The sequence below is a fragment of the Hippopotamus amphibius genome, chromosome 2 (genome assembly GCF_030028045.1).
Source record: "Hippopotamus amphibius kiboko isolate mHipAmp2 chromosome 2, mHipAmp2.hap2, whole genome shotgun sequence".
Taxonomy (NCBI): Eukaryota; Metazoa; Chordata; class Mammalia; order Artiodactyla; family Hippopotamidae; genus Hippopotamus; species Hippopotamus amphibius.
In genome coordinates, this window is record NC_080187.1 from 66387542 (window position 1) to 66399886 (window position 12345).

At 48.2% G+C, this 12345-nt stretch overlaps 1 protein-coding gene and 1 non-coding gene across 6 annotated transcripts in view; both read left to right on the forward strand.

Annotated features, from left to right (window-relative positions):
* FANCC (FA complementation group C) overlaps positions 1-11622 on the forward strand; it is a 243686-nt gene extending 232064 nt beyond the window's left edge. For 2 of the 5 annotated variants that reach the window (XM_057720389.1, XM_057720391.1), the window contains 2 exons: positions 3621-3827; positions 9810-11621. In XM_057720389.1, coding sequence (XP_057576372.1) covers positions 3621-3827; positions 9810-9953 — 351 coding nt within the window. In that variant the 3' untranslated portion in view covers positions 9954-11621. Of the gene's footprint in view, positions 1-3620; positions 3828-9809 lie in introns of all 5 variants that reach the window. The other 3 variants (XM_057720388.1, XM_057720387.1, XM_057720390.1) reach the window with 3 other exon arrangements.
* On the forward strand, positions 9019-9125 carry LOC130847307 (U6 spliceosomal RNA). Its single transcript, XR_009052079.1, has one exon. It is a non-coding gene; the product is annotated as a U6 spliceosomal RNA (small nuclear RNA).
* Positions 11623-12345: the final 723 nt, after the last annotated feature.

Genomic DNA, 12345 nt, shown 5'->3' on the forward strand with positions numbered 1-12345 from the left:
CCTGCAGTGGCTCTGGCTTTCACTGACCCCCAGGCACCTCAGCAGGTACATGCAGACATCAGCCTGGACGAGTGAGTGAGAGCTGGGCCTGTGGTCGAGATGTTTTCCTATCCTCAGGAGTGGACTGGAGGCCAGCCGCTGCCTGCTGTCCTGGGAGGCACTGAGGAGATGAGGTGCAGCCCTTCTGTCCCTGGGTCATTTTCTCTCTTCTTGGTCACTGCCACCCCGTCCTGATTTACAGGCGTGCCTGGCCCCGGGGCCGCACCCTCCTGGGATGCCGTGCAGGTCTGAGTGCTCTTCTAGGAGCATCATCCTTGTTCTGATCAGTGGCCTGGCCCTGTCTGCTTCCGTCTTCTTTCTTGGATCAGTCAGTAGCTCCTCACAGTACCGGCTTTGTTTAGAACTCTTACAAAAGTAATCACATGATATTAACCTCTTAGCTTCTGAAAAAGGACTTGGTCATTTCCTAAATAACAGAGCAGCAAAGTACAGGAGTGGCTAACTGTCTGTGGCAAAGACAGTTGTTATTTTGTGTGGAGTATAATAATTACAGGAGCAGTGTTTTCATTAAAGGCCTTTGCGCCTTGCTTGCAAACATTTATTTGCTGGTTTTTAAAAGTTCAACTGCCAGCGCTTTTTGCTGATTTTAATAATTAAAGGGAGCAGGTTTCAGTGTGTAGAGAGCAGTGCTCCTATTTGCTTGATGTTTTCTGTTGTTTGAAAAAAACAGAGACTAGTTCAGATATGGCTTATATTTCACTTGTTTAAAAGCATGCTATATGGCAGGGGAAAGAAAAGAGTTTGGGATTTTGAAAAGCTGAAATTTGGTGATGATTTTGGATCAAAAAAATAGAAATTAACATGTATTTCAGGATTGCTATCTGATTAAAAAGAAAGCCTACTGTTTTTTCCCTTTTAAAATATCACATTAAACTAAAGAGAATCCTGTTTTCATCATCTGAATTTTTAATAATTAAAATGTATGAAGCACTAATGATTTCTGAAGCCTTTTTATATACCCTTTATATTTGGTTCTGTATAAGCTAAACTGGTAGATGTTAAATTCCATATTGATCATAGAAACTGATAGATTACTTTTGAAGTATAGAGGACTAAATTGTCCAATAAGATTTATTTTCTAGAGAGTTCTGCATTGGCATATCTTTCTACTAATTAAGTTGGTCCTTTTTTTTTTCTTTTAATAAAACTTATGCATAGCTCTTACTCAGGGGGTGCTTTGGCAGCCTGGGTAAAAACAGACTAGCTCACTTAGAGTAGCGGCTGCTGGTGTGTCTGTTTCCTTCCTGGCTGTTCTGCTTGAGGTGGCTGTCTGCCTGGGACTGAAGCCGTGCCTCACAGCTGTGACCCTGGAGCCTCTTCCTTCTCTGTGCGCAGCCTGAGGCACCGGTTTATGTGGCATCCCGGGGAGCAAGTGGGGCCCTGTTCTCCTAGTTTAACTAGTAGTACATACTCCTTGCTCCCCTGGGTTTTGTGAGCTTTAATCCCTTTGATGGTCTGTTGGGTGACTTGACAAACTGTGAGTTGCCTTTGAAAGCATGATTATTTTAAGATTTGACTGAGCTTGACAATATCTGTGCCTTTGCCTTAAAAGGCATAATTAAATCACAGTGATGGACTGTACTCGGTAGTGTATTGTGGCTAGAACCTTCCCTTTTGCTGAGCATCCTTGAGGTTCAAGATTGGGGGCAGGGGTGGGGGGGCAAAGAGCAACCGTTCTTGTCTGGGATGTATACAGCCTGTGCAAAGACCCACTCCACTCTGCAAACCATGTTCTCTGCCAGCCAGTGTTTATCTTCTTTTGCTAGCTTTGAATTGAAATATGACAAAAAGCAAAAACTGTCTACCTTTGTATACTCTTTTAAGAATTAGGTGAGGGTTCATACTCTTTAACCCTGTCATTCTACTTCTAGGAATTATCCTAAGGAAATAGAGAGCCATATAACGATTTATGTTGTACAAGATCATTGCAACATTGTAACTGCAATAACTGAAAATGGCCTACACTTTCAATAGTAAGGATATCAGCTAAATAAATTGTGGTGTATTGCAACCACAGGAGAGCATTCTACTGTGAAAAATCATGTTATCAAAGAACGTGCTATAGTTAATTGCAAATTGCTTATAGTGTAGTGTGAAAACTCCAGAATATGATACCCTGTGTACAGTGAGTGCTGTGTTCACAACGCATAGATAAAAGACAACAAGGATGTAAACCTCACTTTTAACAAGTCTCTTTGGATAGTGGAGTTATAGTCATTTTGATTTTTTTTCTTTTTTGTTTTACAGTGAGCATATATAAATTTTCATAATACAGGATAAAAATTGACACTTAGAAAAGAAAGCTTATATGTTTCTCCTGAAAAGATTAGAAAACAAAGTTTTTGGCATGAGGAAGGCATTTGAAGGGAAAGACGGCTTGGCGTGAAAGAGGAAGGAAGAAGACAAGCCTCAGGGAATACTGGACGAGGGGAGAGGATCAAACGCCAGTCAGGAAGAAAATGGAGATGGAGGCATTGCGTCCCAAGCCCTGACGTTTTTGCAGACCTACCTAGACGTGGCTCCTGTAGACACTGTCAGACAAGGGCAGGCTGGGCCCGGGCGAGAGGAGAGAGGTGGTGAGGGAGAGGCCTCTCCCGTCGGCGTCGGGATGCTGCCCTCCTCCTCCGCGGAAGGCCCAGGGTGCAGTTTCTCACGATCTGGCGTTGCGGTCGGAGTTGCTCGCAGTGCTGCTGGCGTACTGGGGTTCGTGACAGACTTCAGTGAATGAAGCCTTGACTTCCAGGGGAAGAAAACGACTCTCACAACATCCATACAATTGGTCATGGGAATTCTCAGAGCAGGCCTAAGTATTCTTTTGAAAATGAGGGAACATGAGTTCCATGTGGCATTTTGGATCTATGGCTTTCAGTTTTTCCTTTGTTTTCCAAGTCACAACTTGATGTAGCCTTCTTATAGCAAACAGAAGTCTCAGCATGAAATAAATATTTTTTATGCAAAAACAACCCACAGACCTGTGACAATCACTATTATTATGTGGACTCCACAGACTTGTGACCTCTGCTTGAGCTTTAAACATGTAAGAACAGTGTCTAAAACAAAACAGATGTGGTGTGTGTGTGTGCGTGCGTGCGTGCGTGCGTACGCTTCCTTCCCACCAAAGATGGCAAAAAGGCAAACCTCAGTCTTATCAGCACATTGGCTCAGCGGAGGTCTGAGCACGGGGCTTTAATTGATCTGTGGCTGTGATACTGAGCAAGTCTTCAAGGAGCCTTTTGTTCTTTTTCCCACAATATAAAAATCTGACTACATTCTGCTGAGGACTTTTCTCCATTTCCTTTCATGCAAAAAAAAAAGGTCAGTTCCTGGCATGGTGCCCTGGCTGCTTCGGGAGCAAGACAAAAGTCAAGAAATTTCCATCACGCCCATTTGGGTTTGTGTGGAGTCCTGTGTGAACTCAGACATGATCTGCCCCTGTCCGCCCTCCCTCGGGCGCCAGCCCTCTTCTGTTTCTGGGGGTTGCTTCAAGGAACCGAATCATCCCAGAACCATGCCTGTCCCGACTCTTCCCTAACCTCTTGCTCTGAAATTATACTTCCCAGGTAGAAGTGAAGGCAGTGCTCAGCCGCCTCACGAAGCTGCTCAGGAGTCCAACTCTCTCGGCCAGGGACCTGCAGGCGGCAGCTGGAGAGGGCAGAGATGGAGACCCCAGACCGCCTGCTTGTCAGCAGCTGATCAGGCGCCTCCTCCTGAACTTCCTGCTCTGGGCTCCTGGAGGCCACACGATTGCCCGGGAAGTCATCACCCTCGTAAGTCTCCCCTTTGCTGGCATCCTGGTTCTCATTCACATCCCAGGGGTAAGGTGGGTTATCACCTGAGGGCCCGGCCTTTGAAGAGCGTGTGTACCAGGATGCTGTCCAAACGTGGCTGGACAGGCAGGGAGGAGACAGCTGGGCCAGACCCTTAGCCTGCCCTGTGCAACACCCACATGGCACAGAAGAGGGAAAGGAGGCTCCGACAAGGGAGGGCACTTCTCCCAGGTCACGCATCTCTCTGCCAGGGCCCATGGTGAAAGCTAGTCTCCTGTCTCCCCAGGCTGTCTTCTTTCAGTTACAGTGCATGACTCTTCCTCCTCATGAAGAGAAATAAGACTTCAATGAGAATGTGCCCACTGCAGCAGCTCAAAGACTTTCATTTGTTAATTTTTTTTAAAAGTTTGCTAATTACAAAGAAATCTTTCTGGAAGCCCAGCTGACAGGAGGGGTTCTTTACGGTCGAAGTCAAGCATGAGCACCATTCATTGCATGGGACTTAGCAATGCTTTCTTGAATAATGACGCTAAAAAGCACAGGCAACAAAAGAAAAAAATAGATAAATTGGACTTAATCAAAATAAAAACCTTTGCAATTCAAAGGACACTATCCAGAAGGTGAAAAGACAAATCTTGAAATGGGAAAAAAATTTGCAATTTATACTTGGAAATATTTGGAAATCACATACCTGATGGGGTTTAGTGTTTATAGTGTTTAGACTATAAAAGGAATTCATACAGCTCAATAACAGTAAAACAACCCAGTTCAATAACAGGCAATGGATTTAGACATCTCTCCAAAGAAGATGTACAAATGGGCAATAAACATGAATAAAATGCTCGACATCATTAGCTCTTAGGGAAATGCAATCAAAACCACAAGGAGGGGGCTTCCCTGGTGGCGCAGGGGTTAAGAATCCGCCTGCCAATGCAGGGAACACAGGTTCAATCTGTGGTCCCGGAAGATCCCACATGCTGCAGAGCAACTAAGCCCGTGTGCCACGGCTACTGAGCCCGCGCGCCTAGAGCCCGTGCTCCGCAACAAGAGGAGCCACCGCGATGAGAAGCCCGCACACCGCAATGAAGACCCAGCACAGCCAAAAATAATAATGAAATAATTAATTAAAAAAAAAAAACAAACACAAGGAGGTACCGCTGCATACCCACTATGAAATACACTATAAACCAAGCCAAACAAAATGGAAGACAAGTCTTGGTAAGGACATGGAGAGAGTGAACACTCGCACCTTTCCAGTCGGGAATGTTAAGATGGTGCAGCCACTTTAACTTTAGCAGAAAAGAGTTTGATGGTTCCTCAAAAATGTAAAGATAGAACCAGCATATGATCCAGCAATTCCGCTTCTGTGTATGTACTCAAAGAAAGTGAAAGCAAGGACTTAGATACCTGCTTACGCCTGTTCATAGCAGTGTTATTCATAATAGCCAAAAGGCAGAAACAATCCAAATGCCCATCAGCAGATGAGTAGGTAAACCAAATATGGTCTATACAGCGATGAATACAATCGGATTGTATTCAGTGGGATATTTTTCAGCCTTAAAAACGAATGCGTGGCACAAGCTACAACAAGGATGAACCTTGAGGGCATTATGCTAAGTGAAATAAGCCAGCCACAAAAGGACAAATATTGTACGATTCCATTTATATGAGGTACCTAGAACAGGTAAATTCATAGAGACAGAAAGCAGAATCGAGGTTGTTAGGGGCTGGTGCAGAGTTCCTGTTTGGGACAATGAACAGTATGGAAATGGACAGTAGTAGTGGGTGTACAAATGGTGAACGTACTTGATGCCACCGAACTGCACACTTAAAAATGGTTAAAATAGCACATTTCATGTTATGAACTCATCTCAAAAGAAAATATGCTGGTTCTTGGCGTTAGGTTTTTTTTCCTGTTTTTGTTTTTAACTTTTTATTGTCATATTATATACAGAAAAGTATATCTTGATGCATTTTCGCAAACCAAAAACCCCATGCCGCCAGCGACCAAATCAAGAAAGGAATGTTTGCAGTTCCCAGAGGCCCCCTCCTGCTCTCTTCTAGAGCAGGCTCTGCTAGAATGTGAACGTGAAGAAAGTCCCAGTGACCAGTGGGACGTCCAAGAACTTCAGTAACCAACGCCCACAAGGTTCTCCTCTGTGCCGGGAGAACAGCATGTGTGGGGCGGGCAGGCCACGCAGACAGCCTGTCAGTCCGCCCTCAGGCTCAGACAGAAAACCTCCCAGAGCCTGGATGTGGAGAGAGCAGAAGAGGACTTACTTGTCACGTGCTGGGTACTGTCGCCTCAGGGCCCGCCCCAGCACAATGATCTATCATGTGCTTTTTATAAAATGCACGTCACTGACCTCCAGATCCATTTGGGGTGGGGGAACTCCATAGGTGAGAGTTAAATAATGTCCTCTGTAGAACTTTGTATCAACCAACTTTTTCTCTGGCCAAATATAAATTATAATCGTCACTTTTCAGCCACCACGTCAGCCAGGTGATCAAGGTCGACATCAGCAGGGAGAAGTCATGTTGATATGAAGTGATAAACACGGCACTTTACTTCTGTGGCCTTCCTACCGCAAACCTGTAACACCACTCTAATGATGAAAAAACAGTTGACAAACCTCAGTTGAAGGACAGTTGACAAAAGGACCTGACCAGTACTCCTTAAGACTGTCAAGGTCATCAAGAACAGGAAAGTCTGAGAAACTGTCACAGCCAAGAAGAGCCTAAGGAGGGATGGTTACTAACTGTAGTGTGGTGTCTTGGATGGAATCTGGAACAGAAGAAGGACATTAGGGAAAAACTGAGGGGATCAGAATAAACTCTGACCTAAAGATCAGGTTGATACAATGTATTAATATTGGTTCATTAATTCTGACAAATGTGCTATACTAACTAGGATGTGAACAGGAAAACTGCGTGTGGGGGATTTCTCCATACTGTCTTTTTGGTGAAACTATAAATCTAAAATTGAAAGTTATTTTAGAAGTCAGAGGCAGGCACTTCTGAATAATGCACGTGTTGGTGGCATTTTTGTTGCCTGACCTCTGACCTCCTGCCCAGGCCCTGGACACCTGCGGGAGGGGCCTCAGCCTGCGGAGCTCGCTCAGGCCTGGTGGCACTGCCTCCTTGAGCCCGCGCCCTGCTGCTCCTCTCCTGTCCTGTCACCCTGCGAGTGAGAGCAGGGCTGACCCAGCCCGTAGGGTGTGAGAGAATGTAACCCAGAGAAAGCTCCTCGGAGACACCAGCTCCTCGGAAAGCTTCTGTACTCCAACCACATTTCTCTCCGTTCTGGGGAAGCAGTCGCGTTCACAGGGGCCCACCCTCGGGTCTCGCCCACAGAATGGCTCTTGTGACTCAGGAGCTGGGTGATGGCACCAAGCTCGGGCTTGCCGCCGACACCGGAGGCCCATTCCCACAAAACAGCTCCTCCCCAGCCACACATCATCGCTGGGATCTACACCTGAGCCCGGGGGGACTTGGAAAACCCCGGCGCGTCTTCATTCACGCTCCTAAGTCAGCTCAGCTGCAAAAACGTCCACTGAAGGATGAAACGTGGTGTTTCTCTTCCCGCACTGGCTCCTTAGGAGATGGGTGCTGGCCTCCCTGGCACCTCGGAGCCTGGCACAGCTGCCGTCACAGCTGAGAGCGCCTCCTGGGCACCGTCCTTACAGATATTCTGAAACTATTTTTACGAACGTACCGGCCTTCCTAACTCAAAGGTTTCCTGCAGTGGCCACACGATCAGTTGAAGGCAGCCTGGCAGGAGCAGCTATGAACACGCCAGGTGGAAGGAGTCCACCCAGTGCCAGCCCCTCTTGGGCTCCTCGGGGCCTCCTCCTGCAAGCACCCTGGGAAGAGCCCTGGGCCAGGTCTGCTTGGCCAGGAGCAGGTGGGATGGCCCTTCCCTCCCAGGGCCTGTGGCACCACCCCCCTCAGGACCCCAGCCCTGACCCGGCTTTGATGTGAACGCAGAGGCAGGAGCGGTGCCAGCTCCCGGGTGCGAGTCCTGGTCTCGGCCCTCCTGCCTCACCCTCAGCTCTGGATAGCCACGCTCACTCTAGGCTGTGCATCTGACCCTGTCTCTTCGCGGCCTTCAGTCCTTCTCTGAGCTGCCCCTTGTGCCACCGTCTCACCTTCCTCCGTCCTCCTTACGTGGCCCCACATCCCAGCCTCTGCTGCAGCGCACTCCCCACCAACTGCTTCCTCAGGCTCCCGCGCGGGCCCCGGGGCTCAGCTTCTGAGTCTCCACTGGATCCCTTCGTCAGAACCCCTGCCCCTCCCGCCCCGCTCCTGGTCGACCAGCTCCCTCCGCTCCCTGAGCCTCTGCGACGAGGATAAGGCACAGGCAGCCCGGCTGCTGCCTGGGTTCCTCCGCCCCTGAGGCTTCTCCTCTCCTGCCCCGCGTCTTGCCCTGAGTTCATGTTTCTTTCTTCCTCTCCTTCTGTCGCGAGACCACAGCGAAAACAGCCCGAAGTTAGCCAGAATCTGAAACACAGAGTTCAGTTCTATAACTGTTGAGCTCAAAATGAACTTAACCCCCATACGGATGCCCTCAGCTGAGCCCTGCAGGGATGCGGCCTCCCTCCTGCGGCGGCAGGGAGGCGGGGTCTGTATGCGACTGCAGACCTGCAGTGGAACGTGGGCGTTGAGGTGGCTCGTAAGGAGGGTCAGCAGTGGCGCCACCCCCCTGTGTCCGGCTCTGAGGAGCCCCCGTGGTCCCTGGGCCCTGGAGCGGGAGGCAGTCTGCCCCCCGCCCCACTCAGGTTTGAGGTAGTAAGTTAACGCTTTTAAGGCATCCCGGGGAAGCGCACGTTGTTTCATCCATAAAGTCACCTACAGCATCTGTGACTTCGGAGTAAAAACCAAGAGAGGATGACATAGACACCAAGAGCCACAGTGAACCCCGCCCAGGCTGGCAGCCTGCCCCCCGCCCCCAGCAGAGCCCCTCTCAGCTTGGGCTGTTGCCCCTCAGTACCTGTGCTGCTGAGAGCGCCCGCCTTGACTCATGGCCAGAGGTGGCCTGGGACTGAAGGCTGGCCTGGGCCCTGGGAGAGCCCCGGTGGATCAGGGCAGCTGGTCACCCTACCAGAAGGGCCCAGTGTGGACACAGAGAAGGAACTGACCTTGGGCTGCTCAGGCTACTTAAATATTTGACTCACACACAAACGAATATGTGGTGCTCACTTTGGCAGCACTTAGACTACAGCTGGAAGGAGACAGAGATGATCAGCGTGGCCCCTGCGTGAGGATGACGTGCAAATTCATGAGGCGTTCCATATTTAAAAGAAAGAAAATTAACAGATTCTTAATATGTTTGTGTCTAAAAAATCACAGTCAATTCTTCATGAAGAGAAATTGTGAGATTCTCACACTTCCCTTTTTGCTGAACTGATTGAATTCTTAGGAAAATGGCACTTATGAATACCAACAACTAAATCTGTATTTAGCAGAACTGACAGTTCCTGTGTTTCCTGCTTCCCTTAAGAATCAAGTGTTAAAACCTTAGGTGCCTGTTAAGAAACAAGTGGGCTGGCCACGAGCCCAAGAACGCCATTTATAAAGCTGTTTATGTGAGAACAGGTGGCACTCTCTTTTCAGCGTTTTCCAGTTCCCATATTGTGTGAGTCTTTTGCAGAAAGTCAAGCCACAGCACGCTCATTTGCCTCTGCTGCCCATGGCAAATAACTCCAAAGCTTGTGATGGGTGTTCCGAGAAACAGCATTTGTCTGTGGCTGTTGTGGGTCTGAGAGGGTGAGCATTAGGAAAGGACTCTGCTCACTAGATGACCCTCCTCTGAGAACAGACTCGCCTTGCTCATCACCTTGAAGACAAAACAAGAGCCCTCTGGAGCTGATAGGAAGGCAGCTGTTTTAGGGGGACAGGACAGTTACAGTTGGTCCACTGGACGAAAAGACGAATCTGTCTAGAAAATGTTTTAATTTGCCTTCTCTTCTGTCCTCATTGCAGATGGCTCAGACGGATGCAGTAATGCGTGAGATTATTGGCTTTCTGGACCAGACCTTGTACAGATGGGATCATCTTTGCGTGGAAGCCCCTAGGTCAAGAAAACTGGCCAGAGAGCTCCTCACAGAGCTGCGCGGGCAAGCCTAGCCCAGGCCAGTTAAGCAGGGAGGCCATGTGATGGAATGATGGGGCCGCGTCTTACAGCCTCAAGTTTGTGGAACGCGTTCCCCTCTTTGAGTTGTAAGGATGAGCCATAAACATCTTGGCAACATCTGGAAGTACATACTTTACAAAATAAGAAGTCAGGTGCTTTAGCCTGAATTCAGTGAGGTTTACGCACTAACGACGGGATTATGGTTTCAGCATTCCCTGTGCCTGCTCAGCCCGGATGTCAGTTAGAGAATCACTCATGAGAAGGCTTAGACGGGAGAAGAGATTTATATTTCCCTTTTTCCCCATATCAAGCCAAGATGCACAACTATTATTTGGATGTTTCAAGCTCTTTGGACCAAGGAACTGGTCAGGAGCCAGAGATCAGTTTAGAAAGTATCTTCGCCCTTTCCCACAGGTCTCTTTTTTAAGAAGTCTTAATCGTTGTCAGTCAGTATTCCGTCTTATGCACCGGGACACACTCTTGTTTCCCTAAGACGTTCTCCCTCCAGGCTAGTCAAGAGTCTCCAGTTCCCCTCCCATGCCCCCTGAGCAGAGCCCACCCGAGCCCAGTGGCAAGCAGTGGTGACGGGGGAGCAACACTGCTTAGCAGTGAACTAAAGCCAGCGCTGGGGCTTTCTGCTGTGTACTGGCTAAGCACTGGCTGTTACCAGAAGAGCTCGTGGCACCTCAAAGGTGGCTAACGGGGGAGGGTACAGCATGTGTGCTAGAAACACTGGAAGAGGTTATGTGTCAGTTGTCTTGTTAACTCAAATGGGAACTGGAAATTTCTAATACAGAACTGGCAACCCCAACGTTAATATTTATTTCACATCAGTTGAAGATACGTTTTTCCTTTCAGGTTTATTCTTTTGCTGTCTGTGTATTATCTGTTTGGTGAGTGAGTCAAGACTTTTATGTCCACTTGGATTTGTGTATTAGTCATCTCTGAATCTCCCTCATTCTTGGCTCCTGTTTGAGGTATGAGTAAGTTTTGTTGTATTAAAGGTTGAGCTTTTAGGGGAGCTACTTGTTTAGGTATATGGATCCACCTGAAGATCTGGAAAATTCCAAGACCTTGTGACCTGAGCCATTCTTTAGAGAAATGTTACGGTATGAACGATGTATGGTTAAAACACTTTTATCACAAGTGCCAGCATCATGTGCTTCCCTTGGAGTTGAAGACGCCTCTCCTATGTTGGCTTTTGTCAGGGAAGCTGTGCCCAACCTCTGTGGACGTGAAGAAAAGGGCTCAGTTTGGTGGCAGTGAGTAACCCCTAAACTGAGCGGCTCCTGGGAACCAGGCCTCCCTGGGGGCGGGGGGTGCTTTCACGTGGGCCTCTGTTCACACTGTATTTCACAGTAAACAATAAAAACGAGATGGTTCTCTCTCTCAGATTGTTTAAGCAGCGTTTCTGGAAAATTGCTTCCTGTCCTGACCTTACCTCAGTCTGTTTGTAGTATTTCCCAGTTCCTTTACAAAGCTTCTAAGTTCCCCTAAGCCTTGAACTTGGATCAAAGAGGACAGAGCCCAAAACTATAGGGAGAAAAGGCATTAATGACCACCCATTAATACAGAGGTTATGTTATTCATCAGGACTTCCTGATGTTTGAAGAATTTGTTAGCTTTTTGAAATCTGTAATTTGCTTTATAGTTTGTCATTCTAAATAAAAAGTCACATGGCACATAATTTTGTATTATTCAGTATTATAATCTTTCTCAAGGAAAGCTTCCCTCTACTGCCTAGTTATGGAAGCTTCAGGTCTCACAGAATCTAGACAGGTCTGCCCCTGGAAAAGACCAATCATGGCTTGTCTCTAGGCCTGGGGATCCTGCCACCAGATACGTCTAAAAACTGCCAAGGAGAGTGACTGTAGGGTAGGCAGTCAGCAGAAGCTGCTAATACCAAATGAAATGCATCATACAGATATACTTCCTTTAAGCCAGACTGAAATATTACCACTGAGTGTAGGTGGATCCACACATTGTCTCCCCCCGCCCCCATTTCTCAAGAGGGGATGCATCTGACAGAGCACAGCCCACCTTCTTGCTTGCTCTGCTGTTTCAGACTCATGGCCCTTGCACTCCGGCCTCCCCGGGCTCCCCTGGGTGTCAGGAAAGAGGGATTCAGCCCGCAGCTCCACTCATCCGTGAAGCGTGCGTCCTGTGGCTCCCACAGGACCCTGGCTGCCCCTGGTTTTACTACAGACAGCTTGTGAGCTTTCTGGATGACCACTCTGCTTCCTGATGGGCACCGAGGGCCTTCTATCACATCCAGGAGGCACCTGAGACAGCAGAGGGCACGTGGGGATGAGCCCCTGTCTGGGCGGTCCTGGGCTCTGGCTCCATCTTCTGCACTCGGCCCCATTCTCACTGCTGGGACAAGGG